General features: G+C 69.8%; 14 protein-coding genes across 14 annotated transcripts in view; 9 read left to right on the forward strand and 5 right to left on the reverse strand.

Annotated features, from left to right (window-relative positions):
- Positions 1–154: 154 nt before the first annotated feature.
- MICPUCDRAFT_49409 (uncharacterized protein) lies at positions 155–1,717 on the reverse strand. Its single transcript, XM_003055713.1, has 3 exons — positions 1,666–1,717; positions 1,416–1,444; positions 155–1,067 (listed from the first exon to the last, which is right to left on the reverse strand). Exons 1-3 carry the CDS (start codon positions 1,669–1,671, stop codon positions 362–364), a joined length of 741 nt encoding a protein of 246 aa, XP_003055759.1. The 5' UTR covers positions 1,672–1,717; the 3' UTR covers positions 155–361.
- Positions 1,718–2,014: 297 nt separating this feature from the next.
- Positions 2,015–2,761, forward strand: MICPUCDRAFT_50774 (uncharacterized protein; the record flags this gene model as incomplete). Its single annotated transcript, XM_003055185.1, has 1 exon — positions 2,015–2,761. The coding sequence occupies one exon, from the start codon at positions 2,015–2,017 to the stop codon at positions 2,759–2,761; it is 747 nt and encodes a 248-aa protein (XP_003055231.1).
- Positions 2,762–3,081: 320 nt separating this feature from the next.
- MICPUCDRAFT_61783 (uncharacterized protein) lies at positions 3,082–3,818 on the forward strand (the record flags this gene model as incomplete). The annotated part of the gene is made up of 1 exon (XM_003055186.1): positions 3,082–3,818. The coding sequence occupies one exon, from the start codon at positions 3,082–3,084 to the stop codon at positions 3,580–3,582; it is 501 nt and encodes a 166-aa protein (XP_003055232.1). The 3' UTR covers positions 3,583–3,818.
- A 40-nt stretch (positions 3,819–3,858) lies between these two features.
- MICPUCDRAFT_38216 (uncharacterized protein) lies at positions 3,859–5,385 on the reverse strand (the record flags this gene model as incomplete). The annotated part of the gene is made up of 1 exon (XM_003055714.1): positions 3,859–5,385. The coding sequence occupies one exon, from the start codon at positions 5,383–5,385 to the stop codon at positions 3,859–3,861; it is 1,527 nt and encodes a 508-aa protein (XP_003055760.1).
- A 504-nt stretch (positions 5,386–5,889) lies between these two features.
- On the forward strand, positions 5,890–6,972 carry MICPUCDRAFT_3792 (uncharacterized protein; the record flags this gene model as incomplete). The annotated part of the gene is made up of 2 exons (XM_003055187.1): positions 5,890–6,003; positions 6,073–6,972. Coding segments are annotated over 2 exons (1,014 nt in total), but the record flags the coding sequence as incomplete, so codon positions are not given.
- A 589-nt stretch (positions 6,973–7,561) lies between these two features.
- On the forward strand, positions 7,562–10,317 carry MICPUCDRAFT_50778 (set domain protein; the record flags this gene model as incomplete). Its single annotated transcript, XM_003055188.1, has 2 exons — positions 7,562–7,777; positions 8,092–10,317. The coding sequence occupies 2 exons, from the start codon at positions 7,562–7,564 to the stop codon at positions 10,315–10,317; spliced, it is 2,442 nt and encodes an 813-aa protein (XP_003055234.1).
- A 1,038-nt stretch (positions 10,318–11,355) lies between these two features.
- MICPUCDRAFT_13064 (uncharacterized protein) lies at positions 11,356–11,646 on the forward strand (the record flags this gene model as incomplete). The annotated part of the gene is made up of 1 exon (XM_003055189.1): positions 11,356–11,646. A coding segment is annotated over one exon (291 nt), but the record flags the coding sequence as incomplete, so codon positions are not given.
- Positions 11,647–12,737: 1,091 nt separating this feature from the next.
- MICPUCDRAFT_38219 (uncharacterized protein) lies at positions 12,738–14,219 on the forward strand (the record flags this gene model as incomplete). Its single annotated transcript, XM_003055190.1, has 1 exon — positions 12,738–14,219. One exon carries the CDS (start codon positions 12,738–12,740, stop codon positions 14,217–14,219), a length of 1,482 nt encoding a protein of 493 aa, XP_003055236.1.
- Positions 14,220–14,643: 424 nt separating this feature from the next.
- MICPUCDRAFT_46412 (uncharacterized protein) lies at positions 14,644–16,644 on the forward strand. Its single transcript, XM_003055191.1, has 2 exons — positions 14,644–15,323; positions 15,514–16,644. The coding sequence occupies exons 1-2, from the start codon at positions 14,661–14,663 to the stop codon at positions 16,294–16,296; spliced, it is 1,446 nt and encodes a 481-aa protein (XP_003055237.1). The 5' UTR covers positions 14,644–14,660; the 3' UTR covers positions 16,297–16,644.
- A 75-nt stretch (positions 16,645–16,719) lies between these two features.
- Positions 16,720–19,299, forward strand: MICPUCDRAFT_46413 (uncharacterized protein; the record flags this gene model as incomplete). The annotated part of the gene is made up of 1 exon (XM_003055192.1): positions 16,720–19,299. One exon carries the CDS (start codon positions 16,720–16,722, stop codon positions 19,234–19,236), a length of 2,517 nt encoding a protein of 838 aa, XP_003055238.1. The 3' UTR covers positions 19,237–19,299.
- A 44-nt stretch (positions 19,300–19,343) lies between these two features.
- Positions 19,344–19,880, reverse strand: MICPUCDRAFT_6832 (uncharacterized protein; the record flags this gene model as incomplete). The annotated part of the gene is made up of 1 exon (XM_003055715.1): positions 19,344–19,880. A coding segment is annotated over one exon (537 nt), but the record flags the coding sequence as incomplete, so codon positions are not given.
- A 188-nt stretch (positions 19,881–20,068) lies between these two features.
- MICPUCDRAFT_61793 (uncharacterized protein) lies at positions 20,069–21,840 on the reverse strand (the record flags this gene model as incomplete). Its single annotated transcript, XM_003055716.1, has 1 exon — positions 20,069–21,840. A coding segment is annotated over exon 1 (1,726 nt), but the record flags the coding sequence as incomplete, so codon positions are not given.
- Positions 21,841–22,179: 339 nt separating this feature from the next.
- On the forward strand, positions 22,180–23,163 carry MICPUCDRAFT_38222 (uncharacterized protein; the record flags this gene model as incomplete). Its single annotated transcript, XM_003055193.1, has 1 exon — positions 22,180–23,163. One exon carries the CDS (start codon positions 22,180–22,182, stop codon positions 23,161–23,163), a length of 984 nt encoding a protein of 327 aa, XP_003055239.1.
- Positions 23,164–23,312: 149 nt separating this feature from the next.
- The window catches only part of MICPUCDRAFT_46414 (nucleobase:Cation symporter-1 family), a gene marked incomplete at both ends in the record, with an annotated part of 8,331 nt that continues 4,121 nt past the window's right edge, over positions 23,313–27,522 (reverse strand). The window contains 2 exons of the mRNA XM_003055717.1: positions 23,313–25,697; positions 25,882–27,258. Coding sequence (XP_003055763.1) covers positions 23,313–25,697; positions 25,882–27,258 — 3,762 coding nt within the window. The remainder of the gene's footprint in view (positions 25,698–25,881; positions 27,259–27,522) is intronic.

The raw sequence follows: 27,522 nt of genomic DNA on the forward strand, positions 1-27,522 counted from the left end.
GCGCGCGCGCTAAGCTATGACGACCCCGCGAGCTGTCGCTGTAGCGCGCGCGCGACGAAACTCGTCGTCCACTTCAAATTTTCGGGTCGTTCTGGCAGTGGCGCGATGATGGAACGGACGAGGCGAGCGCGAGAGGACGGGCGTCGTGTTCTTTCGTGTGAAGACGCGACGCTCTGGATTACAACGAGACGGCGCGACTAAGCATTCAACCCCCACTGACGGCCGCGCGACGGTCTATCCAAACCTCCGCGCGACCGGGCGTCTCCGAGACGAGGCGCGATCGATCGATTCGATTCGTCGCCGCGCCCCTCCCTAAAGTCGCCTTAAAATTTTGTCGCCATCGACGATCCGCGCCGCTCCCTCACGCCTTATCCTTGGACGCGACGGAAGACGCCCTGCGCTTCGCGAGAGACTCCGAGCGACGCTCGCGCGCCTCCTTCAGCCTGAGCGCGAGCACCTTGTGGTACGCCTGCGCCTCGGACTTGGACTTCTCGATCTTCGCCGCCTTGATCGAGCGCTCCTTGCGCTTGCGTTGGAGAGACTGCGCGGTGATGAGGCGCTGAATCTTCGGGGCTTTGCTCTTCTTCTTCCCGGTCGCGGATTCAAACTCGCGCCTGTACGTGTTGACGTACTTGCGAACGTCGTCCTTCTTATCGAGGGCGAACAGCTTGCGAATCTTCGACGCGCGCTTGGGCCCGCGAAGACGCGGCTTTTCGTCGTCCGTGAGACCGGGAAGCGGGCCGGGGCCCTGCTTGACGATCATGAGGTTGAGCACGGCGATGTCCTGGGACACGATGCAGCCGCGGACAGCCTTACGCCTGCGCTCACCCTTCCTGCGGCCGTGACCCAAGAACCCGGACGTGCCCTGCTTCATGAGGAGGAACACGCGCTGCGCGGTGAGGATACCCTGCTTCATGCCGAACCCTTGCTTGTCGTTGCCGCCCATGATCTTGAAGATGTACCCTTTGAACTCCTCGCCGAGGCCCTCGCCGTCGATCTCCGCGGCGATGCGCTTGTCGTAAAAGATGCGCAGCTTGCTGTCATCGTTGATTTCAATCTTCTTTTGGCTGTTGATTCGAAGCGAGGAGGAGGGGGCGAGCGCGTCAGCGAGGTCCGGGGGGAGGTCCTGGATGAATTCGTTTCGTTCGTTCGTTCGAGACGGCAGTCGCGCGCGGTCGCGGGAAAAGATGATGTCCGGTGGCCGGCCGGCGTGGGACGTCACGCGCGCGCGATGACGACGACGGGTCGCGGCGCACGGGACGCGTGCTAACACGCCGCCGCTGGATGCGTCGTCGTCGTCGTCGCCCGCTCGCGCGGCGTGACGTCCTCCGCCGGCCGTCCGCCATCGACACCGGGAAAATAAATCGCTGCGCGGCGAAAAGCAAAGCCGCGAAAACCCTGGAGAGCGAACGCACCATCCCGTCGCCGGGTTCGCGATGTTGAGCTGCGGACGTACACGGGGGCGGGGGTGAGATGGGAGGCGTCAGCGCGAGGGTCTCACGTCGCGGACGAAGGGCGTGCGGGTCGCATCGCGCGCGGGTCGCCGCGAAGACCGGGGAAAAAACCCTAGGAGGATCGTTCGCGCATCCGACGCCGGGAAACCGGCGACGCGACGCGCGGGACGTCCTCGGAGGGCGCGCGCGAGGTGGGATTCGCGACGCTCACCTTCATGGTTGCACGAGTGAACCGCTAGCTCGCCGGCTATCGGTTTCGTGCGTGCGAAAGAGGGCGTCGACGACGCGCGACGTCGGCTTTTCTTCAGCCAGGAGAGAAACTTTTCGCGGGTGCGAGCGCTCGTCGCGTACGTACACCCTCACTAATTACTCATAGCGCGAGTTTTTTTTCGTTCGCGTACGCTCTGACTGTTTGCGCTGTGCTCCGTACGTGTGTACAGTAAGTACGGGTCGAAGAAGCGTTTTCTCGACGCGCACGAAGTTTGGCATTGACAGTCCGAGCCGCGCCGTCCCCCTCCCGCGCGCACGCACGACGCCTCCCTGTCGCCGCGCGAGACGAAATGCCGATCGACCCGAGGAAACGCAGCTGCCCCGCGATGCCGAGCCCGTGGTACGTCCACCCGTTCGAGGCGCACGAGCGAGGCGTCATGGGCGATCTCCGATACTACTCGCGAAACGCGAGCGTCGCGGAGCGCTCGGAGCTCTTCGCGACCGCGTGCTGGCGCCTGTACGGTGACTACTTCCGCAGGGACGGGACGCGAGGGAAAAAACCGCAGTGGTTGTGCCCCGCGAGCGAGCAGGGCGCGGGCTTCGAGGGCGCGCCGAACGCGTACAACGCGCGAGAGTGGGTCGAGACGGACGCGGTGCAAGCCATGCTGTACTATTTGTCGTCGGGCGACTTCTACCGCATGTGCAACGACGCGGGCAGGGAAGCGGAGCTGAACGCCGCGGGGATGGACGAGGATACGCGGAAGGACGAGATCCAGAGAGCGTCGAACGTCTTGACGTCGTACTACGACGTCCAGGTGGATAACACCCTGAGAGAGGCGATCCGCGTGCACCTGAACGAACGCGACGACCGGTGGAACCTGGAGAACGGGAGATTTCCCGAGAAGCCGGAGACGCCGACGAGGTCGCAGAAAAAGCCGCCCGCGAGCGCTGACAGGGAGAACGAGCACGCGGGGAGGAAGACAATGTCCATCGACGTCCACGAGTCCGGGAAGAGCGCGGGGGGCGGGGGGATAAGGCGCAATGCCTCGGTCGCGCTGCAGCCGCGCGAGTCGCCGAATGTCATGTCGAGCCGCTGAGAGCGGTGACGCATCGCCCGCGCGCAGGACCAACGCACGACGCGTGTACGCTTTAGGCGCCATCGCGCAGATAGAAACGCACGAGAACACGCAGACACCCGCGGCGAACGTCGCCGCCGCCGCCGCTCCCCGACGACGTCGCGAGAGCTAGCCGCGTCGCCTCACCGCATGCACCACCCTTACGTTGTATTACGACACGAGCGAAAATCTCACTGTGAGACTCGTCACGAATCGCCGTCGTCCAACGAGAGCTGCCGGGGGACGGGGAATCGGATCTCCACTTGACCTGCCGCGCCGCACGCAACTCAGTTAAGCGCGCGATGACCAGCCCGCCTCCGGCCCCGCCTCCGGCCCCGGCCCCGCGGGTAGCGGCCGAGAAAACCCCGGATAAGCGAGAGAGAGAGCGGCTGCGTTCGGCGAGGCGGCGCCGCGAGGCGACTGCGGCACAGCGCGAGGCCGAAAGACAGCGAAGCAAGAACCGAAGGAAGAAGATGACGCCGGAGCAGCTCAAGCGCCAGAGTGAGATCCGGGCGCAGCGGCGCGCGGAGAAGGCTAAGGGCGAGGGGAAGGCCGGGGGTGCCAAGGCGAAGCCCGCGGCGACCGGTCCCAAGCCGGACGATCCGCTGGCCGCGGAAGCCAGTGCGGATGCGGCGCGCCTCGCCGTGAGCCCTAGTATCGCCTCCGGGGGCGTGGATCCGATGAATCCCAACGGAGTCTTGACGGCCGGCGCCGTGGGTGGTCTCGGGGCGGCGCACGACATCAGCGGCGTGGGGTCCGACGACGCGACCCACCACGCGCACGGGTCGCTCAGCGTGCGGTGATCCGTCGGAGTCTCGGAGACTCTCGACGAATTTCTCTTCCTGAGCCACAGCGCCGCGGCGGTCGAGAAAATTCGCGCCGGCGGCGACGGGAAAGAAGGTCCCCACTCCGGCTCGATGTAAAGCTACGCGCTCACGCGCTCCTAGAACCTATTAGATAAACTCCGACGCGCGAGACGAAGCGATCGCGGCGTGTGCGCGCGCGCGAGAACGGCGTGTAAACCGACGACTGGTAGTTTTATGAACTAAACCACCGCCGAAAAACTCTCCGAGCTCGCGCTACCCGGCGTCGGAGCAACCCTTCTCGCGCGGTGGCACTCCGTGCTTCCCCTCGCGTTTCTTCCGCAACGACGCCACGCGCTTGCGATGACGCCTTCCCGAGACGTGCGCGCGCCACTCCGCGTCCCCGCGCAAGGTTCGTTCGCACGCGTCGCAGCGACGCTCCTCCCACGCCGGCTCCTCCGCGACGCCGCCGCCGCCGCCGCCGCCGCCGTCGTCCTCGCCGGCGACGAACGCCCGCGCCGCCCTGAGCGCGGGCTCGAACACGTCTTCTCTCCACGCCGCGTCCGCGCGCGCGGCGTCCCCGACCCGCGCGCCCGCGTGCGTCGCCGTCGCGTCGAGATACGTCGGTCGCCACCCGAACGTTCTCTCGAGCCTCTTACACCGCCTCAACTGCGCCCTCGCGAGCCGGCGCGTGTCCGCCTTCATCGCCTCGATCGCGTCCGCTTTCATCGTGTCGATCGCGGCGTCCACGTCGCGCTGGGGCGTCGCCGCGCGCGCGCGTAAGTACTCGACCCACTCGTGAAACCCGATCGACTGCGAGACGCCGACGCCGCCGCCGACGTTCGCCGCCGCGGCGGCCTCGAGCTCGGCGACGAGCCCCGCGTCCACCATCGCGTCCACGCGGCGCGCGAGCGCGGGCTCGAGCTCGCTCGCGTCCGCGCGCAGGACGAGGCACAGCGATCGGTACCGTGCTGACGTGTCGGACGGCGATTCGTCGTCGTCGTCGTCGTCGGCGGCGGCGGCGGCGGCTTTCCCGCGCGCGAAGACGACCGAAGCCGGCTCGCCGAACGCGTCGTAAATCTCCAGGTATCGACGCACCTTCCGCGCGTTGTTCGGGTGCAGCTTCGCCGCGGAGACGGGATCGACCTCGCGCAGGCGCGCGTGGCGCGCGAGCGCGGCGGCCGCGTCGTTCTCGTTCGGTTTCACGCGGCTCGGCGGCGGGGCGTCGGCGACGTTGTCGTCGTCGTCGTCGTCGTCGCCGTCCTCTTCCTCTTCCGACGCCGACGCGCCGTCGTCGCGCGCGTCGCCGTCGTCCTCGCCTCTCGCCTCCGCCCCGGGGCCCTCTCGTCCCGCGCCGAGCTGGTCGTCCAGCAGCGAGCGCGACACGATCGCCCGCGCGTAGTAGTCGCTCCCGCCGACGAGCACGGGGACTTTCCCTCGCGCGATGATGCCCTCCACCACCGGCAACGCCATCGCTCTGTAGTCTCGCACGGTGACGCCGTATCCGCCGCCGCCGCGCTCGTCGCGCGCGCTCGCAGAAGACTCTCCTCCTCTCGTCGGCACGGGCACGGGCACGACGCCGAACAGGTGATGCGGCACCCCGAGCGTCTGCTCGCTCGTCGTCCGCGCGGTCGCGATCGGGAGCGCGTCGTGGAGTTGCATCGCGTCCGCGTTGACGACCTCGCCGTCGATGGCGCGCGCGAGCTCCGCGCCGAGGCGCGACTTCCCCGCGCCGGTCTGCCCGAGGACGCACACGACGCCGGGAAGCGGCGACGCCGCGGGGCGCGGCGTCGGGGACGGCATCCCCGCGCCCCGCCCGCGCCGCGCGCGCCGAGGAAAGTGTCGCGGGCGCATCTGAAAAAGCGCAAGCGGCCGAAAAAGTGCAACCAACAGATCAGTCGTCGACGCGCGCCGAGCCGACCGCGCCGCCGTAGCTTCGAGGCGCGCGTCGGCGTCGCGAACGCCGAACGCGCGATGCCAGATCGCGCGAAGGCGCGTCCGGACGACGCGCGCGGAAGGGAACCGTCGACCGCGGCGGAGGACGCCGCGTCGAGCTCGGGTCGAGTCGGAGGATCAGCCTTCGCGACGGCGGCCGCCGTCGCCGCCGCCGCGGGGCTCCTCTGCGCCGCGTCCCCCTCCTCCTCCTCATCCTCCTCCGCGCGTCGCGGACCGCGTTCCGGCCCCGACGAATCGGGCGAGTGCGAGCCGTTCGTCGTCCACGGCGGCGGCGCGCTGACGAGAGAGCTCGTGGCGCGGTGCCCATCGCTGCGGCGCGACGCGAAGTATCACCCGCCGCGATGGCTGAGGAACGCGCACGCGCAGACGCTCGCGGGGTACGCGCGAACGCTCACGATCTTCTTAAAGTACGACCGGCAGATCGTTCGATGCGCGGACGGCGGGCAGGTCGGGCTGGACTGGCTCGTCCGCGCGAGGTTCGGCCGAGGCGGCGGACCGCCGCCGCCGCCGCCGCCGCCGCCGCCGTCGTCGAAGACGCGACGACGGACGGTGACCGCGGACGACATCCCGCCCGCGCGCGACCTCCCGCCCACCGCGCCCGTGTTCATCATGCTCCACGGCATCAACGGCGGGTCGCACGAGGGCCCGACGAAGTGGGCGATCGCGGTCGCCGCGTCGCGCGGGTGGAGATGCGTCGCGTTGAACTTGCGCGGGTGCAACGGCGTGAAGCTCGCGTCGCCCAAGGTGTACTGCGCCGCGTCGTCGGAGGACGTCCGAGCCGCGGTGGACGCGTCGCGGGCTCGGTTCCCGCGCGCGCCGGTGTTGCTCGCGGGGTACTCGCTGGGGACGTACGTCATCGGGACGTACTTAGCGGAGGAGGACAGTAAGCCGAAGCCGCCCGGTCCCGACGGCGACGACGGCTGGCCGGGCGTCGCCGCCGCCGTGCTCGTGAGCTGCCCCATGGACCCGCACAGCTCGCACCGCAGCCTGTCCGACCCGGAGCGCCCCGCGGGGATGATGTACAACGGCGCGATCGCGTCCGAGCTGCGTCGGTATTTCGCGCGGCATCGGAAGAACGTCGCCGAGCATCCCGACGTCGAAGACGACGCGTTCGAGCTCTCCTCCATGCGGACCATCCGCGCGTTCGAGGAATCGCTCATCGTGAAAACGCACGGGTTCAAAGACGTCGAGGAGTACTACGCGTACTTCTCCCCCGCGAGGATCATACCTAGCATCCGGACGCCGACGTTGTATCTCTCCGCGCGCGATGATCCGTTCACGGCGTCGGACAGCGTCGAGGTGGAACGCGTTATTCGAGGCACCGCGCACGTCGCGTTGGCGCACGTCGCGAAGGGGGGACACGTGGCGTTCTTAGAGCGCGGCGTCGGTCTCTTCGGGCCGTGCTGGACGGACCGCGTCTTGGGGGAGTTCTTGGCCGCGGCGCTGGAGGAGAGGAGCGAGGACGCGAGGGCGGCGCACGAGGGCGCGGGGACGCCGGCGGCGGTGGCGCGTCAGCCGCCCGCGGCGGCGTTGAAAGCGGCGGGGGGCGGCGAGGGGGGCGTCGACGCTGCCGCGACGGACGGGCCGCGCTCGCACGCGGATCCGAGGCGAGGCGTGCACATCATGAGCAAGCTGTGAGCGCGAGGGGACGGGAGAGGGACGCGGGCGCGGGAGCGTCGCGGGAGAGACGGCGTGTGTTAACCGGCGACGGTTATTATAATATAGAAACCGCCGACGAAAACGCGCCCGAAGCGCCCGCGCGTCGACGCGATGAACCCCGACTTCGCCGGGATCTTTCCGCGTCGCGCTCGCCATCTCGCGCCGCGCGCTCGAGGACTTCCGCGCGCTCGAAAGCGCCCGCGCCGCTCGCTTTTCGTCGATCGCGCGCGTGGGAAGCTTGCGTTTTTTTTCCGCGGCGTTTCCGTCGCGCGCGCGTCGTCGCGACCGCGCGAAACCTCCTCGGCGGCGGCGAGATCGAGCGGACTTCCAACCGTGGAACGATCGCGTCTCGCGAACGGATCCGATGCCGCGTCGCGCGCGGAAGTCGCCGTCGCCCGGGTCGGAGAGCGACGACATGGAGGAGGAGATGCCTCTGCGCGAGCGCATGGCGTTGTATCACGATCAACTTCTCGAGGCGCGGTCGCTCGCGGAGAAGATCGCGCCGGGAAGGCCGCGCGTCTCCGCCCCGAAAACCGTGGCCGAGGCGTACGACCTCATCGACGCCGCGCGCGTGAAAGAGGTGCGTCGCGCGCCGCGCGCGCGCGGGGGTTTTTCTCGACGCTCCGCGCGCGAATTTTGTCGATGTTTTGCAAAAAATCCACGTCGAGGACGGGCGCGACGAGTCGTTCGCGCGCGCGCTCGACGCGCCGGAAGGTGACGCGTCGGCGTCGCCCGCGACGAGAATCGCGCTTCCGTTCGCGACGCCATCGGTCGATCGATCGATCGATCGATCGAAAAAACTCATTCGCCGCCGCCGCCGCCCTCCCTCCCTCCCTCCTCCATCGCGTCTCGCTCACGTCTTCCGCCTCATCGATCGACGCCCATCCACCACAGAAAAAAGCGAAAGGCTCGCACGTGGAGGACAAGACGAAAGAGAAGGAGATGCCGCCGTGGTGGAAGTACACCGAGGACTACTTCCGGAAGCTGCACCTCAGCGACCTCGTGCACGCGCTGCCGTCGCACCCGTGGGAGAGCGACCGGGATCTGCTGATGCCGCCCGCGGGACGCCCACACTCGGAGCCGTTCGAGGACGGGCTCCCGAAGGCGGAGCCGGCGCCGGTCGCGCCCGTCGCGGCGGCGATCTCGGGCGCGGCGGGCGCGGCGGTCGCGGCGCCGGCGGCGGGCGCGCCGGCGGCGGGCGCGACAGCGGCGGGAGCGCCGGCCGGCGCCGCGCCCGCGGCGTCGGGCGCCATGGCGCAGCCGCCACCGCTGCCAACCTACGCGGTGTACACGCCGCCGCCGCCGCCGAGCGGGGTGTCCATCGGCGGCGACCTCCTCGACGCGACGACCCCGGACGAGGTGGCGTCGTTGTGCCGCAACCTGTTACTCCTCGTCGACGATCGGTCCGCGGCGGTCGCGAAAGCCGCGAAGACCGCGGGGTGCGATAAGAAATCGTTCGAGGACTTCCTCTCCGGGAAAGGGCTCGGGCGCGGGGGTAAAGGACGAGAGGAGAGCGCGACGGTCGCGGGCGCGAGGCGGTGGTTGCGGCTCGACGCCGCCGCCGCGACGTTGGACGCGAGAGAGAAGCGAAAAGAAGAGAGCGTCTCCGTCGACCCGGGCGGTCTCGTCGGCCTCGCGGAGGCGGGGATGCCGCTCCCGGGGACGGTCGTCCCCGCGGACGCCGCGATGGGCGGGGGTCTTCATCAGATCCCAGGCGGCGGGGTCGCCGGGATCGCCGCCGTGGGAGGGGTTGCCGCCGCCGCCGCCGCAGCCGCAGCCGCCGCAGCCGCCGCCGCCGCCGCGGGCGCGGCGGCGGCTTCCGACCAGCCCCCGGCATTCCCGATACCTCCCCCCGAGGTCGTCGCCGTGATGAAGACGGACGAAAACGGCGGCGTGTACGTCGGCGGCGAGATCCCGAACGCCATTCCCGCGCCGGTCGCGGTGATGCCGCTCGCGGCGGCGCCCGCGACCGCGGCCGCGGGGATTCTGACGCAACGCGCGCTGGGCAAGGTTGGCAAAGTGTCCTCCGACGCGTCCGTCGCGACGACGATCAGCGGCGGCGTCACGCCGTCGTCCTCGCACGCGTCGCTCACCGCGATCGCCGCGGCCGCCGCGCCCTATCCCCACGTCAAGCAGGAGCCGATCTTCGGCGGGATCGCGACGGGTGCCCCCCCGGGGAACCAAGGCGCGCGCGGCGGCGTCGAGCCCGCGCGGGAGCCCACGGCTGAGGAAAAAGCGGACAAGGCGCGGGAGGAGACGATAACTCGCGCGTTCGGGGACAAGGGCAACCTCCCGCACGCGCACGGCCCGACCGCGATCGACGAGACGATGCCGCTGCACACGGAGATGCTTCTGGACAGGTCGTTCTGGCTCGCGAGCTCGGTGTCGCAGCTCCCGGCGCCGCCGCCGGCGACGCCGTGGCTGGCGTCGCCGCCCGAGCCGGAGCCGTCGCCGATCGGGCTCGCGTCCGACGCGGGCGCCTGTAAGGGGGGGAAGAAGGGGAGGAACTCCTCCTCGCGCGCCAGCGCCGTCGACCCGAATAGCGGCCGATGCGCGGTGTGCGTCGTCCAGAAGAAAGGGCGATGCGGCACGGACACGGCGCCGTTGAAGTGCCAGCGTCGCGGCGGGTCCAGAGCCGGGTCTCTGGACGATCCGTTCGACGCGCCGTCGCGAGGCGCGTCGCCCGAGCCCTCGGTCGCGTACGCCGCGGTCGCCGCCGCGGCGTCGGCGGCCGCGGTGCCGACGCGCCGCGCGCCGACGACGCCGCTCGCGGCGTCCACGGCGTCGCTCGCCGCGATGAAGGCGGAGATGCGCCGAGAGCGCGAGCGCGAGGAGAGACGCTATTCGGCGGGCGGGGGGAAAAAAGGCTCGGCGTCGGACGACGCCGACGCCGCGTCCGACGCGTCCGACTCCGAGTCCGACCCCGCGGATGCGGAGGACGAGCTCGAGGCGCTGACCGAGGCGCTGAACGCGGCGCCGGAGCTGCGCGCGGCGGCGCCGACGTGCGAGGTGGACGGCGAGATCCTCGCGTTGCAGTACGAGCTCCTGTGGCAGACGCAGGCGCGTTCTGTACGCTGGTCCCCATACGACCGCGTCGGCGTGGTGAACGCCGATCCTTAATGACGTTTGCCGTCGTCTCTCTCCGCTCACGCCTCGCTTTCAATCCCCGCGCGCGATGCCTTTGAACTCCACCTGACGCCTATGAACTCCACCCCGCCATCGCTTTGTATGGAACGACCCTCACAGGCGAACCGGTCGGCGCTGCTCGACGCGTTGGGGCGGGTTCGCGACAAGGTGGACGAGGAGGGTGCGCACTTCGCGCGCGTCGAGGGCGAGCACGCGGAGGCGGGTGGGTACGTCGCAAAGACGCGCGAGGTCCGGCGCGTGCAGAAGCGCGAGAAGCGCGAGGCGGATCAGCGCTTGGCGCTCGAGAGAGCGGCGGCGGCGGCGGCGGCGTCGAGCCGCGTCGGCGCGCAGCGGAGAGACGCGGCTGGCAACGTCATCGCGCCCGCGATGGGCGCGCTCGACGGCCTCCCGCCCGACGTCGCGGCCGCGGCGTTGGAGATCGCCGCCGCGGACGCGAAGGCTGCGGAGTTGAAAGAGCGCGAGAGGAAGGCGCTCGCGGCGATGCCGAAGCCGCAGCGCGGGTACGACGCCGCGGCGGCGGCGGCGGCCAGGCGCGGCGTCGGCGCGAGGGACGCGAGCCCGGCGGCGAAGGACCAAAACAACAGCCGCGGCGGCGTTTCGTATCCCACGACCCCGACCGGCGCGGGCGCCCCAACGCCCGGCGCCGGGGGATGTTACGCCTCCCCCGGGGGAAGCGCGCCGGACGTGTCGGTGGACACCGTCCACGCCGCGGCGGCGTTCGGCGGCGCTCGCGGGCCGCGCGACTGCGCCGTGTGCGCGGGCACCGCGGACGTCGCGTTCACGCGGGAGACGCTGACTTGCGCGCGCTGCGCGCTCCCCGTGCATCCGCGGTGCTACGGCCTGTCCAGCGCCGCGGAGGCGAAGAATGCCGCCGGCGCCGGAGGCGCGTGGATGTGCTGGGTGTGCAAGGACGCGACGGATAAGGGAAAGGCGAACACCCCCGCGGTGGCGGCGGCGGCGGCGACGGCGCTCGCGCGCGGCGCTCGCCCGTCCATGCAGGAGAAGATGGCGATGTACCGCGGCGTGTCGTGCCTCCTGTGCCCGGTGCAGCTCGGCGCGTTTAAACAGTGCGTCGACGGGCGGTGGTGCCACGTCGTCTGCGCGCAGTGGACGCCGGAGATCGTCATCAAGGACGCGAACGATTTGCAGTGCGTCGAGGGCGTGCAGAGCATCCCGAAGGAACGCGCGAACCAGCGGTGCCTCGCGTGCGGGAAAGCCGCCGGCGTTCCCATGCGGTGCTCGTACGGGCACTGCCAGACGACGTTCCATCCGTTGTGCGCGCGGCAGGCGGGGATGCACGTCCGCGCGAGCGACGGCACGCGGCCGCACTACAGAGCGTACTGCGACAAGCACAGCGCGGCGCGACGCGAGAGAGACGAGAGCAAAGGCGTCCCGAGGGCTTCGGTGCCGCCGCCGCCGGAGCTCGCGCCGGTGACGATGACCCCCGGGTCGTGGGGCGGCGTCGCGCACGTCGTCGCGAAGGCGGCGGCGGCGGGCGGCGGCGGCGGAGGTAACACCCCGGGCGATGCTGGTGGTAAAAGTAACACCCTAAACGGCGGCGGCGGCGAGGAGTCGAGCGGCATCCGGCGGCTGCGTTCGAATCTCCAACGCGTGCGCGGGGGGATGCGGAAGGCGGTGCTCAAGAGCGAGACGGCGAAGCGCGGCGCGTCTGCTGCGTCTTCGAATAGCGGCGGCGGAAACCCCCCCGGGGGCGGGGAGACGAGTCCGTCGGTCCCGAAGCGCGCGAGGAGCGGCAGCGTGAAGGGGACTTCCAAGTCGTCCGGGCCGAGCGCGGGCGACGGCGGCGGCGGCGAGGGGCGATGGCCGAAGCGCGCGCGTCGGTCGGGCGGCGCGGGCGCGACGACGGCGGCGGCGCCCGCCGCGGACGACGACGGGACCGCGACGCCGGTGAGCCGCGAGCGGATGATGTGCGCGGGCGAGTTGCAGCAGACGAACGCGAAACTCCCGAGCGGCTTCGCGTACGTGCCGAGGAAGGACGCGTGACGAGAGGCGGGCGCGTCGGGAACCTCGTGTTTTTTTTTTCCGCTCGCGGGCGGCGGACGCCGTGAGAGGGAAGGGGAGGATAGCGAGCGCCTCGTGTCGGACACGAGGCGCGTAGCTCGCGGGTCGACGCGCGCGCGTCGACTCGCGGAGTAGTAGGACGTGACCTCTAGCCGGTCGCGCGGGTAGTACGTAATAATGTTATCGACGCGATATCAAACGACGGCGCGGGAGGCGTCTCGTCGACTCAGGTGGCTCTCAGACTGTGTTGAGGTTTCGGGACGTAGGGTTCTGGCTTGCTTTCGACACGTCGACGACGACAGAATCCCCGCGCGCTCGACGTCGCGCACGGCACGCCCGACACCGCCGCTGCGTCCGCGTCGTTCTCGACGATGGCGACGATGGCTACGTTAACGCTCGCGGCGTCCGCGTCCGCGCCTCGCGCGTCCGCGTCCGCGGCGTCGCGCGACGGCGCCCCGCCCCCGCGCGGCGCGTCCCCCGCGTCGCACGGATCTCGCGCGCGCGTCGCCGCCGCGTCGCCGCCGAATCCGCCGCGGCTCCCGGGGACCGCGCGAACCCGCGCGTCCGTCTCCACGGCCGCCGCGAGCACGTCCGTGCGCTCCACGCTCGCGGACGAGCTCCGCGGCGACTTCCCCATCCTGCATCAGACGCTCCCGGACAGCGGCAAGCCGCTCGTCTACCTCGACTCCGCGGCGTCGTCGCAAAAGCCGAACGTCGTCATCGACGCGCACGCCGCCTACTACCGCGAGATCAACGCGAACGTCCACCGCGGCGTGCACTACCTCAGCGGCAAAGCCACGGACGCGTACGAGCTCGCGCGCGTCAAGGTGGCGGACTTCATCGGCGCGGAGACAGACCGCGAGATCGTCTTCACGCGCAACGCGTCGGAGGCGATTAATTTGGTCGCGTACACGTGGGGCGTCGCCAACTTGAAACCGGGGGACGAGGTGATCATCTCCGAGCTCGAGCACCACAGCAACATCGTGCCGTGGCAGCTCGTGTGCGCGCAGACGGGCGCGACGCTGCGGCACGTCGGGCTCGCGCCGGACGGGAACGGGATCGACATGGACGCGTTGGAAGCGTCGGCGCGCGAGGGAAAAACGAAATTGATCGCGACGGCGCACGTGTCCAACGTCCTCGGGAGCGAGGTGGACGTCCCGCGACTGGTGAAGCTCGCGAAGAGCGTCGGCGCGAAGGTGCTCCTCGACGCGTGCCAGTCCGTGCCGCACATGCCGATCGACGTGAAGACGTTGGGCGTGGACTGGATCGTCGCGTCCGGGCACAAGATGTGCGCGCCGACCGGGATCGGGTTCCTGTGGGGCCGCGCGGATGTCCTAGAGACGATGCCGCCGTGGATGGGAGGCGGCGAGATGATCCAGGACGTCTTCATGGACAGGAGCACGTACGCGCCCCCGCCCGCGAGGTTCGAGGCGGGGACGCCCGCGATCGGCGAGGCGATCGCGCTCGGCGCGGCGTGCGACTACCTCTCCGCGATCGGCATGGACAGAGTTCACGAGCACGAGGTGGACGTGGGGACGCGTCTGTACGAGCGACTCGCCGCGATCGACGGCGTGACCGTGTACGGGCCGACGCCCGCGAAGGGCCGCGCGTCGCTCGCGGCGTTCAACGTCGAGGGGCTGCACGCGAACGACGTGTGCACGCTGTTGGACGCGTCCGGGGTGGCGACGAGGAGCGGGCATCACTGCGCGCAGCCGCTGCACGCGGCGTTGAACGTCCCCGCGTCGGCGCGCGCGTCGCTGTATCTGTACAACACGAGGGAGGAGGTGGACGCGTTCGCGCGGACGTTGGAGGAGACGATCGCGTTCTTCCGGGAGATCAACGCGGGGATGTGATTCGCGACGCGACGCGATGGGAGAGGAGGAAGGGAGGGAGGGACGGACGGAGGGAGGGAGGGATTAATTCGGTCTCGAACGGTTTCGGTGGTTTCGGGGTTCTTTGAACGCGGCGTTGAACCCGAGCGAATCGCCTTCCCCGATGAAACGATGGAAAGAACGTCGTTTCAACCGGTCATCTCATCGACTCGACGCGAACGACGCGCGGAACCAAAAAATCAATCCCGCACAAAAGATCTGCCCGCCTCGGCATCTGACTCGCGAACGACGGTCTAACCGCGGCCCGTATAAATCGCGCCGAGACGCACGCGCTGCCACACACGACCGCCACGTAAACTCAGCCGTTCAAGTCACGTGCCGCCGGCCTCCGCATCGGCTCGCGTTCGACGTGCTCGCGCCGCGCGCGTCACTTCTCGCGCACAGACGTGCACGCGACACACAATGGCGTCCATGACCATCGCCGCTCCCGTCGCCCTCGCGGGCGCCAAGTCTCTCAAGGCGACCTCCCGCCGCGCCGGCTCCGCTCGCGCGGTCCGGGGTGCGGCCACCGCCAAGGCTGCGGCCCCGCGCCGCGCGGCGCGCGGCGTCCTTCAGACGCGCGCGGCGATCACGATGGACATGCCGTCCGCGGGGTCGGGTGAAATGACGTACAACGAGACCGGCAAGTGGCGCGAGAACTTCGATCTCTCCTCGTGGGCCGCCGAGGTGCGCGAGGTTGAGAAGGAGCTCAAGGCGGAGATCGGGGAAGATGACGTCGACCACCTCAACAAGATCTTGACGTGGGCCAACTGCTTCTACTACGGCGGCCTCGCCGTGCTCTTCGCGACGCCGATGCTGTTCGGCAACGTCTTCGCCGCGGTCGGCGGCGTGAACCCGATCGCGGCGTTCATGATGTCTACCGCGATCTGCGCGCGATGGACGATGGTAGGGCATCACGTCTGCCACGGCGGGTACAACACCGCGCAGAGCGAGGGCGGGGTCGTGACCGGCCGCTTCCACCGTCGCACGTTCGCGAAGGGGATCGCGCGCAGGATCTCGGACTGGATGGACTGGATGATGCCCGAGGCGTGGGACGTGGAGCACAACCACCTCCACCACTACCAGGTGCGTCGCGCGCGCTCTTCGCGCGGGGCCCGCGGCGGCGCGCGACGGCCGTCGCGCGTCCGTCGCGGGCGGGCTTATCCTTCACATCTTGAGTTGTTTTTTTTTATTGGTCGCCCCGAACGATTTGATTTTCAACCGACGACGCGGACGCCGACCCCCTCCCTCCCTCCCTCCCCAACTCCGCGCGCAGCTCGGCGAAAAAGCCGACCCCGATCTCGTCGAGCGCAACATGAAACCGCTGCGCTCGGGCAACCTCCCGATGATCGCGCGCTACGGCCAAGTCGTCGGCCTCGCGCTCATTTGGAAGTGGTTCTACTACGCCCCCAACACGATGAAAGAGATGTACCAACGCAAGGAACGCGAGGCGCAGAAGGCTGGCGAGGATTTCGTGAACCCGTTCAAGACGGGCGAGCTCCCGAGCACGGTCGCCACGGTCATCAGCGGCGTCGTCAAGCCCGGCGGCATGGCGGCGCTCGTCGAGACGGCGAAGTGCTTCGCGCCGTACGCGTTGTTTCAGTTCGCCGCGTTGCCCGCGTTGGGCTACGCCGTCGGCGGCGCGCAGCTCGCGACCGGCGTCCTCCTGACGTCCATCCTCGCGGACGTGATCACCAACGTGCACTCGTTCATCATCATCGCGACGAACCACGTCGGGGACGACATCTACCGGTTCGAGACGGAGACGAAGCCGCGGTCGGATGACTTTTACCTCCGCGCCGTTATCGGCTCGGCCAACTTCCGCACCGGCGGCGACCTGAACGACTTCTTCCACGGGTGGTTGAACTACCAGATTGAGCACCACATGTTCCCGGACATCTCCATGAAGTCTTACCAGAAGGCGCAGCCGAAGATCAAGGCGATCTGCGAGAAGCACGGCGTCCCGTACGTGCAGGAGTCCGTCTGGAAGCGCGTCGTGCAGCTCGCGGACGTCATGGTCGGCAAGCGGAGCATGCTCGTGTGGGAGCGCGGGGATTAAACGTCTCCGTGTTGAGCGTTTCTTTTGGGGGGATCGATGTGGGTGTGGGACACGAATAAGGCTGATGACCTCGAGGCGGGGCGGGCGGTATTTATCCAACCAAAACCAAACGTACGACAGAGGGCGAATGAGCGAACGGACGAAAGATATTTTTGCGGCGGCTCTCGCGCGCGTGTATTAACGCGGCGCGGGGCGCGCACGGATGGGACGGACGGCCGCGGCAGGGACCGCGGCCCGGATTTTTTGTACTTGAAGCGCGGCGCGACGCGACGCGTTTCAGTGCAGTTGTAGTGTTATAGGCAGCAGTGTTTCCTTCTTTTGAGTGAGATCGTGAGACCATAAACTTTCAACTTTCCTCCTCTCGCTCTCCCTCCAGTCCGCGACGCCGCGCGATCTCGCAGAGGACGCTGCGCGCCGCGCGCGATGACGACGCCGGACGACGACGCGGACGTCGTCGCGCCGCCGCCGGTCCTCCTCCCCGGCGGGCGCGTCGAGATGCGCGTCGACCCGGCGAGAGGCCGGCACCTCGTCGCCGCGGTGGACATGCGCGCGGGCGACGAGGCGCTCGTCGCGCGCCCGTACGCGTGCGCGCTGCACGACTCGCAGCGCGCGGCGCGGTGCGACCACACGTTCAAGCGCGCGGACGACGGCGGCGCGCTTCTCCGCTGCGCGCGATGCAAGCACGCGCGGTATCTCGGCCGAGACGCGCAGGCGGCGGCGTGGAAGCGCGGGCACAGGGAGGAGTGCGCTGCGATCGAATCGGCAGCCAAGGGCGGACGCGTCCCTCCCGCGACCGCGCGCATGGCCGCGCGCGCGCTGTGGCGCAAAGCGCGCGAGGAGAAGGAGAAGAGCGACCGGGAGAAGAAGAACGCCGACGACGCCGACGACTCCGACGCCGCCGACGCGCGCGACGACGCCGAGGACGTCGCCGCGGCCGCCGCGATGGGCCTCGGCGAGGGCTACGACGCGCTCCGATCGCTGACGCATCATTGGGACGACACCGACGCGCTGCCGCCCGCGAGGAAGGCGACGTTCGCGCAGATGGCGATGCTCACGTGCGCGTACATCGCGCGCGTCCTCGACCCTTCCGCGGCGGCGAACCCGAAGCACGACCCGAAGTCGCCAAACTTCGTGGACCCGCTCGCGGGGGGCCCGGACCCGAGAGACGTCGCGCGACTCCTCGCCGCGTTCGCGTGCAACGTCCACACGATCCACGACGACGAACTCAACCCCGTGGGCATGGGCGTGTACCCCACCGCGGCTATGATGAACCACGCGTGCGCGCCGACGGTCGCGCAGACGTTCGGGGAGGGGACGACCGCGACGTTCCGGTGCGTGCGGGACGTGAGGAAAGGAGAGGAGATTGCGATCTCGTACGTGGAGCTGTTGGCGACGCGCGCGGAGAGACGCGCGGAGCTGTTGAATCACTACCGGTTCGACATCGACGGCGACATCGGCGCGCCTTCGCCGCTCGACGATCATTCACGCGCGACGCGGACGAAGCTGCCGTGCGGCGCGGTGTTCGTAGACCACGGCGCGGACGCGCGTTATCCGCCGTGGCGGACGGACGCGGTGGACGATGAACATTTGACCGCGGCGCGCGGCGGTGGCGGCGTCGTCGTCGTCGTCGACCAGTCGCGACGCGACGGCGACGGCGCCGCGGCGGAATCCGAGACCGAGGACGAATCGTCCGAGGACGAGGACGACGAGCCGCCGATCGATTACTCCGGCGGGTTGGGCGGCGGCGCCGCGGGTCCCGGTCGCGCGGCTCGCGCCGACACCGACGCCGACGCCGACGCCGACGCCGCGCCGAGACGACCGAGAGGAAACGGCGTCGAGGTGCACGGCTGGGGCGCCTGGGGCGGCGCGGACCGCGCGCGCACCGCGTCGCGCGTCGCGGAAGCGTCGCGGTGCCTCGACGCGGCGACGAAGTTCCTTCGAGACGAGTCCGACCACGACACCGCGGAGAAGATGCTGACGCGAGCGGAAGACCTCCTGAACGGCGACGACGACGCGTCTTTTGGAGTCGGATTCGCCGCCGCCGTGGGCGACTGCCACGTCCTTCGCGTGCGCGTGCGCGCCGCGGCGCTGCGCGCGGCGATCGACGCGCGGGACTTTCCGCGCGCGCTGACGCTCGCGCGCTCGCTCGTGAAGCCGCACGAGCAGTGTTACCCGGAGAATTATCCCCCGCGGGGGTTGCACCTGGCGCTGTTGGCGAAGACGGAGGCGCACGTCGGCGAGCTCGCGGCGGCGGCGATGACGGCGCGCGAGGCGCTGACGGCGCTGACGGCGTCGCACGGGGCGACGTCGCGCGTCGCGCGCGAGATGGAGCGCGTCTTGAACGAGAGCCTCGCGGAGCTGCGCCAGAATCGGGATCGGGATCGAAACGCTCGCGGCGGGAACGGGAACGAGCTGAGGACCTCGGAGGAGAGGACGCTGAAGAAAGGGGCGTTCGTTCACGCGTCGGACGCGAGCGGCGGCGGCAGGTCGGACCCGAAGTGGAGCGACGGGCGCTGGGACGTCATCGCGAACGCGTCCTCCTCCTCGGACGACGACGACGACGACGACGCGGTCGCGGTCGCGACGACGCGTCGCGCCGTCGTCGCCAAGCCGCCGCCCGTCGAGTACCCGCGCGTCGCGCCCGCGGTCTTCGAGCTCCCGGACGAGGACGGCGCGGAGAAGATGGATCTCGACCCCGAGCTCGTGGAGGGGTGTCGGATGTCGCGGCAGATGTCGCGAGAGATCGACGCGCGGGTTAAGCTCAAGGATTTCGAATTCGACGGGAACGGGGTCCCCGCGGATCTCGCCGCGCTGATGCGGGATCCGGAGAAGCTCGAGGCGTTCAAAGCGCGATACGAGAGCGCGATGAAAGACCCGGAGACGGCGGCGTTGGTGGACGAGACGATGGCGAAACTCGCGGCGAAGATGGATGAGACGTAGAGAAGACGCGGCGCTACTCGCCGCGTCGTTCGTTTTCTCGTTTCAATCGACGGATATTTTCTCGTTCGGCATCACTCTCTCCCGCACGCCATCGCGTCCGCGATGATTCGCCGCCGGAAGTACTCCATGTTCCGCTGATCGAACGTCAACGGACACCCGGTCGCGATGTAGTCTGCAAATTTCAGCATGAAAACGCCGCAGTCGTGGCCGTTAAGCTGCCTCGGGACGTCCTTCGGGCACTCCACGACCCAGTCGCTCGTGTCCAGATCGATCTCTCGCTTGTTCTTCGTCTCGTCCTTCACCCAGCGAATCAGATCCTTCCCGAGTCCGTGGTCGCCGCCGTGAAGCGAATCCATAAACGTCACGCGCTTCGCCTTCAAGTCGATCACGGCGAGGACCCAGTGAATCGCCTGGTGCACCGGAACGATCACCTTGTCGCACGCCAACGCGTCGTACCCGAGCTTCTTCTTCGTCGTCCATCTCCGCACGGCGTTGTAATCGTACCCGTTCCCGCCGTCTCGCAGCTTCTTGATGAAGAACGTGTTGAAGAAATGCGTCCGCGGCTGCGTCCCGCCGCTGCGCTCCAAGTCCCGCCGCGCCATCGTGCCGACCGTGAAGTTGCACATTTCGTCATTCAGCCACTGCCCGCTCGCCATCGTGCCGACGTCTTTCCGCGTCATCTCGAGCGCGCCCTGTCCGGGGAACGTCCCGGACGCGAGCACCTCGCCGCCGAAGCCGCCGCCGTCCGTCGCTTCCTCGACGAGGCCGAGCTCTTCGTCCGTGAGCGGCCGCAGGAGCTCTCTCTCCATCGCGGCGACGGCCGCGGCGTCGGGGCCAGCCTTCTCCTCCTCCGCCGCCTTCTTCGCCGCGGAGAGCACCTCCTCTCGCGTCTTCTCCAGGTCGCTCTGCTCGAGAAGGAGCGATCGGATCTGACGCTCGAGGTCAGCCTCGCGCGCGGCGTCCACGGGCGCGGACGGGCTCGCGTTTTTCGCGCGCACCTCCAGCGAGAGCTCCGCCGCTCTGAGGCGCGACAGCGCGGTGCGATCGGTCGCGACGTTTTTCTTATTCGTCTTCGTCGTCTTCGCGCCGTCGCCGCGGTTCGCGCCGAGCGCCGCCACCTCGCCGCGCCTGAGCGCCGCGAGCTGCGCGTCGACGTCGTCGAACAGCTGATCGGTGATCGGGTCGACGTCCACGTCGTCGTCGTCGTCGTCGTCCGGGGTTTTCTTCTTCGGTCGTCCCCTCCCCTTCTTCTTCTTCGCCGCGCCCGCCGCCGCCGCGGCTGGCTTCTTCGCCGGCTTCTCCCCGTGCAGCTCCGCGACGCGCGCTTTGTACGCCTCCAGCGACGGCAAATCCACGTACGCCTCGTCGAACGCCCGAAAGTCGCGGTCGAGCTGACTCGTCGCGAGCGCGCCTCCGAACCCTCGCCCGAGCGTCCTCGATCGCACATCATCATCATCATTCTTCCCTGCGTCCGCGGAAGCGACGTGATACCTCGCGTCGAACCTCGATCGCCTCGCGAGCTTCTCCGCGAACGGCGTCGCGGCGTCGACGCGAAGCGCGGACGCGCCCGCGCGCGCGACGATCGCCGCGTGCTCCCTCGCGGTCGCCTTCCTCGCCGCCTCCTCCGCGATCTCGATGTCTCGCGTCATCTCCGCGTCGTATTCGGCGGCGCCGAACGCGCCGCCGCCGCCTCCGATGGGCCTCGGGCCGTGCGCGTAGAACGGCGCGGGCGAGGCGCTGTACGAAGAATACGAGCGCTGCTGCTCGTAGTACGCCGTCTGCGCCGCCGGCGACGCGTCCGCGCCGGTCGCACGTCCGCGGAAGCCGAGCCGCGACCGCGATCGAGACGCCGCGGCTTTCCGCGCCGACTCTTCAAACGTCAGGTCGATCAACGCTTCCGCGTCTCGCACGTAGCGCGGCAGGAGCGGCTTGGAGATGGTGTGCGGGGCGTACGGCTCGTCTGTGTCCACCGCCGCGGCGGCGAGGTCCGCGTCTCTCTGCGCGGCTTCCGCGGACGCGAACGCGTCCAACGCCGTCGTCGGGTAGCGATGCGACGCGCCCACCGCCGCCGCCGCCGCGCTCGTCCCTCCTCCTCTCCACGCGTCGACGCCGTACGTCCTCGCCGCGCCGCCGCCGAACACGGACGTCACGAGCGGGTCGCGCGCCGGGGAGGATCTTCTTCCTGCGCGCGGCGAGCGCGCGCCGAACGCGCTCGCGGCGCCGCCTCGCGATCTGGACGCGGTCGCCCCGCCGAACGACGTCGGAGGCGATCCGTACGGGTGATGCCTCGGCCGAGACGCGCTCGCGCTCGTCGCGCGCGCGAGAAAGTCGCGCGTCCTCGCGGCGCCGCCCGCGCCGCCGGGGCCTCCTCGCGCGTACGGGTTCGCGGCGGGGTCGGCGCTCGATCGCGACGGGACGCGCGGCGGCTCTGCGTCGACCTCGCGCGCGCCCGCGCTTCGCTCGATGCGGAGCCTGTTCGCGGGCGGGGTCGGGCTCAGGATGAGCTCGCGCGCGACGTGCCCTCCGAACTCTTTCAGGCGGTCGAGAAACGAGGTCATGCGCGTTTCGTCGTCGCGAGCGTCGGCGACGACGACGACGCGCGCGGCCGCCCTGGCGCCGTGCGTTCTCAGAGATCTCGCGGCGCGGTCGCGCGGACGGCACTTCGCGCTTCGGGCTCAACCAACGGTTTTGAAAAAAACTGCCGTGGGTTCAATTTCACCGCGCGCCTGGGTGAAATGTCGCACTTTTTCCTTTTTAATTTTTCCGATCAACCGACGCGTTTGACCGAACTCCGCGTCTCGCGCCAGCAGTCTGCTTCAACTTCGTTCCGAAAGCGGCAATCGGAATGCAATCGGATTACCACAATCGCGCGCCTCCCCCCACCCCCCCCCCGCGGCAAGCGCCATCCCGTCGTACGCGTCCTCTCCACCGCGAACGCGCGCCATGGGCGACGGGCGCACCACCGCGCGCGTCAGCCCGTACGCGCGGAAGCCCGTCTACAGGCTCACGACGACGATGGGGAAGCAAACGCTGTCGACGCGAAAGACGTCGTTCGGCGACGGCGTCCCGTTCGGGAAGGGCACGCGAGACGCGTTCGATAAGGTGTACCTCAGCGCGGAGCACGCGAAGTGCACGCCGTCGAACTTATCGCCGGGGCCGGCGTACACCCTGAGCGGGTGCATCGGCGAGGTGATCGACGCGAGGTATCCGACGATGCCGAGCCCGAAATTCCCGTCGAGCGACCGAAACAAGCTCGGGACGACGCGCGACTCGATGCACGTCCTCGACCCGTGCGCGAAGAAGGGCATCTCGCCGCCGGGACCCGGGAAGTACGAGCTCGCTCCCGCGGTCGGCGCGCAGGTGGACTCCACGAAACACTCGCGCCCGCGCCACAGCTTGCCGCGGTCGACGCGCGAGCAGGCGCAGGGGCTCTACGACGCGGCGACGTCGAAATATAACTCGGCGGGGAACGCGTGGTCGCCCGCGGCGAAGTACGCGACCGTCTCCTCCGTCGGCCCGCAGCCTGAGAGCGTCAAGCGGACGGCGCCCGCGGCCGCGTTCGCGAAGGGCGGGCGGTGGAGCTCGGACAAAAACGCGGCGCAGCGCCCGGGCCCGGACAGGTACACGCTCCCGTCGGGAGGCGTCGGAAAACAAACCGCCGACTACGGCGCGACGAAGAAGGTCACCGAGCCGACGGCGATCTTCGGGACGCTGAAGCGGGACCAGAGGGATAAGGTCATGGGCGGGACCGTGGGGATGTTGAGTCCGGGGCCGTGCGGGTCGCACGCGACGCCGAGGAGCTGCGTCGGGCGGCAGAGCAGCAGCAGGGAGCCGACGTCGCCGACGGTGAAATTCGGGACGTCGACGCGGGAACCGAAGCTCGAGGTCGGGTCCACGGGGCCGGGGCCGGGGGCGTACAACGTGTGAGCGAGCGAGCGAGAGGGAGCGGACGCGTCGCGTCGCGTCGCGTCGCGTGCACTCAAGCACGAGCATGATATAAAACCCAAACCATAAACTCTTCCTTTTAACCACCACCAGATCCCCCTCTCGTCGATCGCCGCGTTAAATAAATCATCTCATCTCTTCTTCGCGAGCGCGTCGTTGCACCCGGCGGCGAACCCGGGGTTAATCTCCCCCAGCGCGTCCATCACCTCCGCGGCCGCGGTCTGCCTGCGTTGCCACTTCTCGCTCCCGTTCTTCACCCCTCTGGTCTTGAACCGGTGCACGACCTCGACCGCGGCTTGTTCCGTCAAGCCGCTGAGGAGGAGCGCGGCGAGCGACGGATCCGGCGCGCCGCCGTCGTCTCTCGCCACGAGCGCCGTGCGCGTCTCTTTGTCCTCGCTCCCGGGCCGCTGCCCCATCCCGAGGCACGCCCGCCTCAAGATGGACACCTGCTCCGTGGGGAGCAAACCCGCGTAGATCTTCTTCGCGGCGCTCGGGGACGTCGACGCGATCGCCGCGAGAAGCTCCTTCCCCTTGTACACGACGGATCGCGCGCCGTACGGAAGAATAAACTGCGCGACGCCGTTGGCCCGGCCCGGCTCCTCCATCGCGACGAGCGCGGTCGCGGCGTCCACCTCGCCCAAGGTCTCGCACAAGATGCGAAGCAACTCCGCGCCGCGCGCCGTCTCGAGGCCCATGAGGACCTCCGCGGCTCTCGACGCGTTCTCGCGCCACAGCGCGCCGATGGCCTCCGCGGCGCCGGCGTCGTTTCGAGATTCCGCGAGAACCGCGATGGCTCGGAGCGGGTCCTTGTCCGCCGCGAGCGCTTTGACGATCTCCTGCGCTTCGCCGCGGTCCAGCGAGGACATGAGCTCGGACTTCCCGGCGGTGCTCTCGGACGTGGACGGCGCGTCGATCGCGCCGAAGGAGTCCATCGCGTCCGCGAGCGACGGCGGCGCCGGCGGCGCCGGCGGCGGCGGAGGAGGAGTCTCCTCGTCGTCCATCGCCGCCGCCGCCTTTTCCATCGCCTCCGCCGCCTCCGCCTCCGCCTTCGCGATGTCCGCGGCAGCCTTCGCGTCCGCCTCGGCAGCCTTCGCGCGGCGCGCGGCGTCCTTCTCCGCGGCCGCGGCGTCGCGCTCGGCTTCTCTCGCCTCGCGCCGCGCCGCTCTCGCCGCCTCGCGTTCCTCGCGCTCGCGCCGGCGCCGCTCCCTCGGGTCCTCCTCCGCCGCCGCCGCCGCCGCCTTCGAGCCGCCGCCGCTCTCCGCGACCGCGTCGCCCACCGCCGCGGTCGCGCGCCCAGTCTTCGCCGCGAGGTCAGCCTCGCGTCGCTTCTGCTCGCGAAGCGCAGCCTCCGCGACCGCGGCGGTCGCTTGAACAGCCTCCTCGGCTCTGCGACGCGCGACGGACGCGGCGTCCATATCTCGCCGCGCCGAGCTCGCGCGCGCGTCCTCCGCGGCGCGGCGACGCGCCTCGAGCTCAGCGGCTCTTCGCGCGGCAGCCTCCTCCTTGCTCCGACGCGACGCCTCGACGACGCGGCGGGACTCCTCCGTGACGCGGAGCTCCGCCTCTTCCTCGGATTGCTTCCGACGCGTCGTCTCCTCGTCGCGTCGCCGCGCGTTTTCTTGCTCTCGCGTGGCGTTCTCCGCGGCCGCCGCCGCCGCCTGCGCGTCCTCGTACGCCCCGCGTCTCGCCTCGATCTCCGCGACGAGCGCGTCGAGCGCGGACCGCGCGCGGCGAAGGAACGCGTCCGCGTCCGCCCGGCGCTTGTCCTCGCTCTCTTGGATCTGTTGCTCGCGCCTCGCCGTCGCCTCGACGTCCGCCGCGCGCGCCGCGCGTCTCGCCTCCTCCGCCTGCGTCAACGTCTGTTCCTCCGTGATGAGGTCGCGCAGCTCCGTCTCCGCCTTGGCGCGGCGCTCTTCCTCCGCCTTCGTGAGGCGCTCGTCCTCTTCGAGCATCTCGCGGAGGCGCGTCTCGAGCTCTTCGCGGCGGTACTCTTCGTCGCGGCGTCGCGCGTCCTCGTCGTTGGCGCTGCGTCGAAGCGCCTCCTCGGCGTCGGCGGCGCGGCGGTCTTCTCTCGCGCGGCGATCCGCCTCCGCGCGCGCGCGGTCCGCCATGGACGCCTCCCAGGCGGCGCGGCGCGCGGATTCGTCGTCGCGGTCCTTCGCGAGGTCCTTCTCCGCGTCCTCGATCGCGTCGTCCGCCTTTTCGCGTCGGAGATCCTCCGCCGCGATGGTTCTCCGCTCCTCCTCCTCGGCTCTTCGAACCTCGAGCTCCGCCTGTCGGCGGCGCGCCTCTTCCTTGGCTCGGATCGACGCCTCGTCGCGCTTCGCCGCGTCGGCGGCGAGCGCGCTGAGCCGCTCGATCTCGGACGCGAACGCCGCGCGGCGGCGTTCTTCGGACTCCAACACGACAGCCTCCGCGGCGAGCGCGCGTTCAATCTCCGCGACGGCGACGCGGCGGCGATCGTCCTCCTCTCTTCGCTTCGCCATCTCCGCGCGTTGCATCGCGACGAGCGCCGCCTTAGGGTCGTTCCATACAAAGCGATGTCGGGGTGGAGTTGAAAGGCGTCAGTTGAAGTTGAAAGGCAACGCGGGCGGGGATTGAAAGCGAGGGATAGGCGGAGAGATGCGCCGGGCAAAGTCCTTAAGAAACGGCGTTCACCACGGCGACGGGGTCGTATGGGGACCAGTGTATAGAACGCACCTTTTTGTCGTCAATCTTCGCGTCCTCCTCCGCGCGCGTCTTGGCCTCCGCGGACGCGGCGTCCTTGTCCTCTTGGATCGCCGTCTCTCTCGCCTTGGCGGCGGCGACGACGGCGACTCGTTCCGCGTCCAACGCCGCCTGCGCCGCGTCCGCGGCGGCCGCTCGTCGCGGCGCGAACTCGCCGTCCATCGCGCGCAGGGTGGCGAGCAGGACGGCGTATTCCTCCGACGCCGCGCCTCTTCTGGTCGCCTCGTCCTCTCTGCGAATCGCTTCCTCTTTCGCGGCGGCGATGGCGACTTCCTTGGCGCGTTCGCGTCGGTCGTTCTCCGCCTGGATGATGGACTGCTCCTCGTTCGCGGCGGTCCTCGCGGCGAAGACGGCGTCCTCGCGCCTGCGGTCCTCCGCGGCGACGCGTTCGCGTTCTTCGTCCACGGCTCGTGACAACGCGTCCATGGCCATGGCTCTTCGCGCGTCTTCTTCTTCGCGGCGTTTGGTCTCCGCCGCGCGCGCGTCCTCCATCGCCTGGTCCGCCGCCGCCCTGCGCGCGTCTTCGGACTCGCGTCGCGCGCGCTCGGACGCCGCGCGACGGTCCGCGTCCGCGTCCGCGGTAGCGCGGCGTTGCTCCTCGTTGGCCGTGATCCTCGCAGCCTCGGTCGCTTTCCGTTCCATATCCGTCGCCGCCGCGCGCGCCTTCGCGTCCGCCTCGGAACGCATCCTCGCCTCCTCCATCGCGAGCCTCTGCTCCTCCGCCTCCGCGGCGCGTCGGCGCGCGTCCTCATCGCGTCGGCGGTTCATCTCCTTGTCCGCCATGCGTTTCATCTCGATGTCCGCCTTGGCGCGTCGGCGGTCTTCTTCTTGGCGGCGTTTCGCTTCGTCGTTGACGGCTTTTTTCGCCGCGGCGAGCGCTTTCGCTCGGCGTTCCTCCTCCTCGACGCGTTGCTTCTTCTCGACGGCGACGCGCGCGTCCGCGGCGGCTTCCGCGGCGCCGCGGCGCGCTTCCTCTTCCTCGAGCTGCTGCACCGCAGCCTTTTTGAGCGCGGCGGCGGCTGCCGCGGCGGCGGCTCTGCGTTTGTCCTCTTCTTCTCTCTTCGCGAGCTCGCGTTCTTGCGCGGCTTTCTCCGCCGCGTCCGCCTCGGCTCTTCGCTCGTCCTCCTTCTCTCTGCGCAGCTTCTCGTCCTCCGCCGCCTTCTCCGCCGCGGCGTCCGCGTTTTGCCTGCGAATTTCCTCGTCCGCCGCGCGCTTCTTCTCGAGCTCCTGGAACCGCTGAAGCTCCGCGGCGGCTTTCGCGCGTCGTTCATCCTCCGCGCGGCGGCGCCGTTGCTCCTCCGTCACCGCGCGCGACAACGCCGCGAGCGCCATCTCGCGGCGACGCTCCTCCTCCGCGACGAGCGCCTCGTCTCGCTTCAGAATCTCGATCGTCTCCGCGGCGAACTCGCGCCGCCGCCGCTCCTCGCCCTCGAGCAGCGCCGCGTTTTGCGCCTCCAGAGCGACGACGGCGTCCGCGGCGCCCTGCTTCCGCGCGTCCTCCTCCGCTCGCGTCCTGAGGGTCGTTCGGGGTGGAGTTCAAAGGCGTCAGAAGCGGAGTTGAAAGGCGTCGAGGGCGGGTATTGAAACCGCAGGGTGGTCGGATAGAAACGCCGG

This window comes from Micromonas pusilla, assembly GCF_000151265.4.
Source record: "Micromonas pusilla CCMP1545 genomic scaffold MICPUCscaffold_1, whole genome shotgun sequence".
Lineage (NCBI taxonomy): Eukaryota > Viridiplantae > Chlorophyta > Mamiellophyceae > Mamiellales > Mamiellaceae > Micromonas > Micromonas pusilla.

Excerpts from the sequence above, each read along its gene's own strand:
- MICPUCDRAFT_46412 (XM_003055191.1), top strand. The coding sequence starts at position 14,661 with ATGGCGTCCATGACCATCGCCGCTCCCGTCGCCCTCGCGGGCGCCAAG. Across the intron at positions 15,324-15,513 it reads ACCACCTCCACCACTACCAG|CTCGGCGAAAAAGCCGACCC; the intron begins GTGCGTCGCGCG and ends CTCCGCGCGCAG.
- MICPUCDRAFT_49409 (XM_003055713.1), bottom strand. Across the intron at positions 1,068-1,415 it reads GCGAACCCGGCGACGGGATG|CCAAAAGAAGATTGAAATCA; the intron begins GTGCGTTCGCTC and ends TCGAATCAACAG.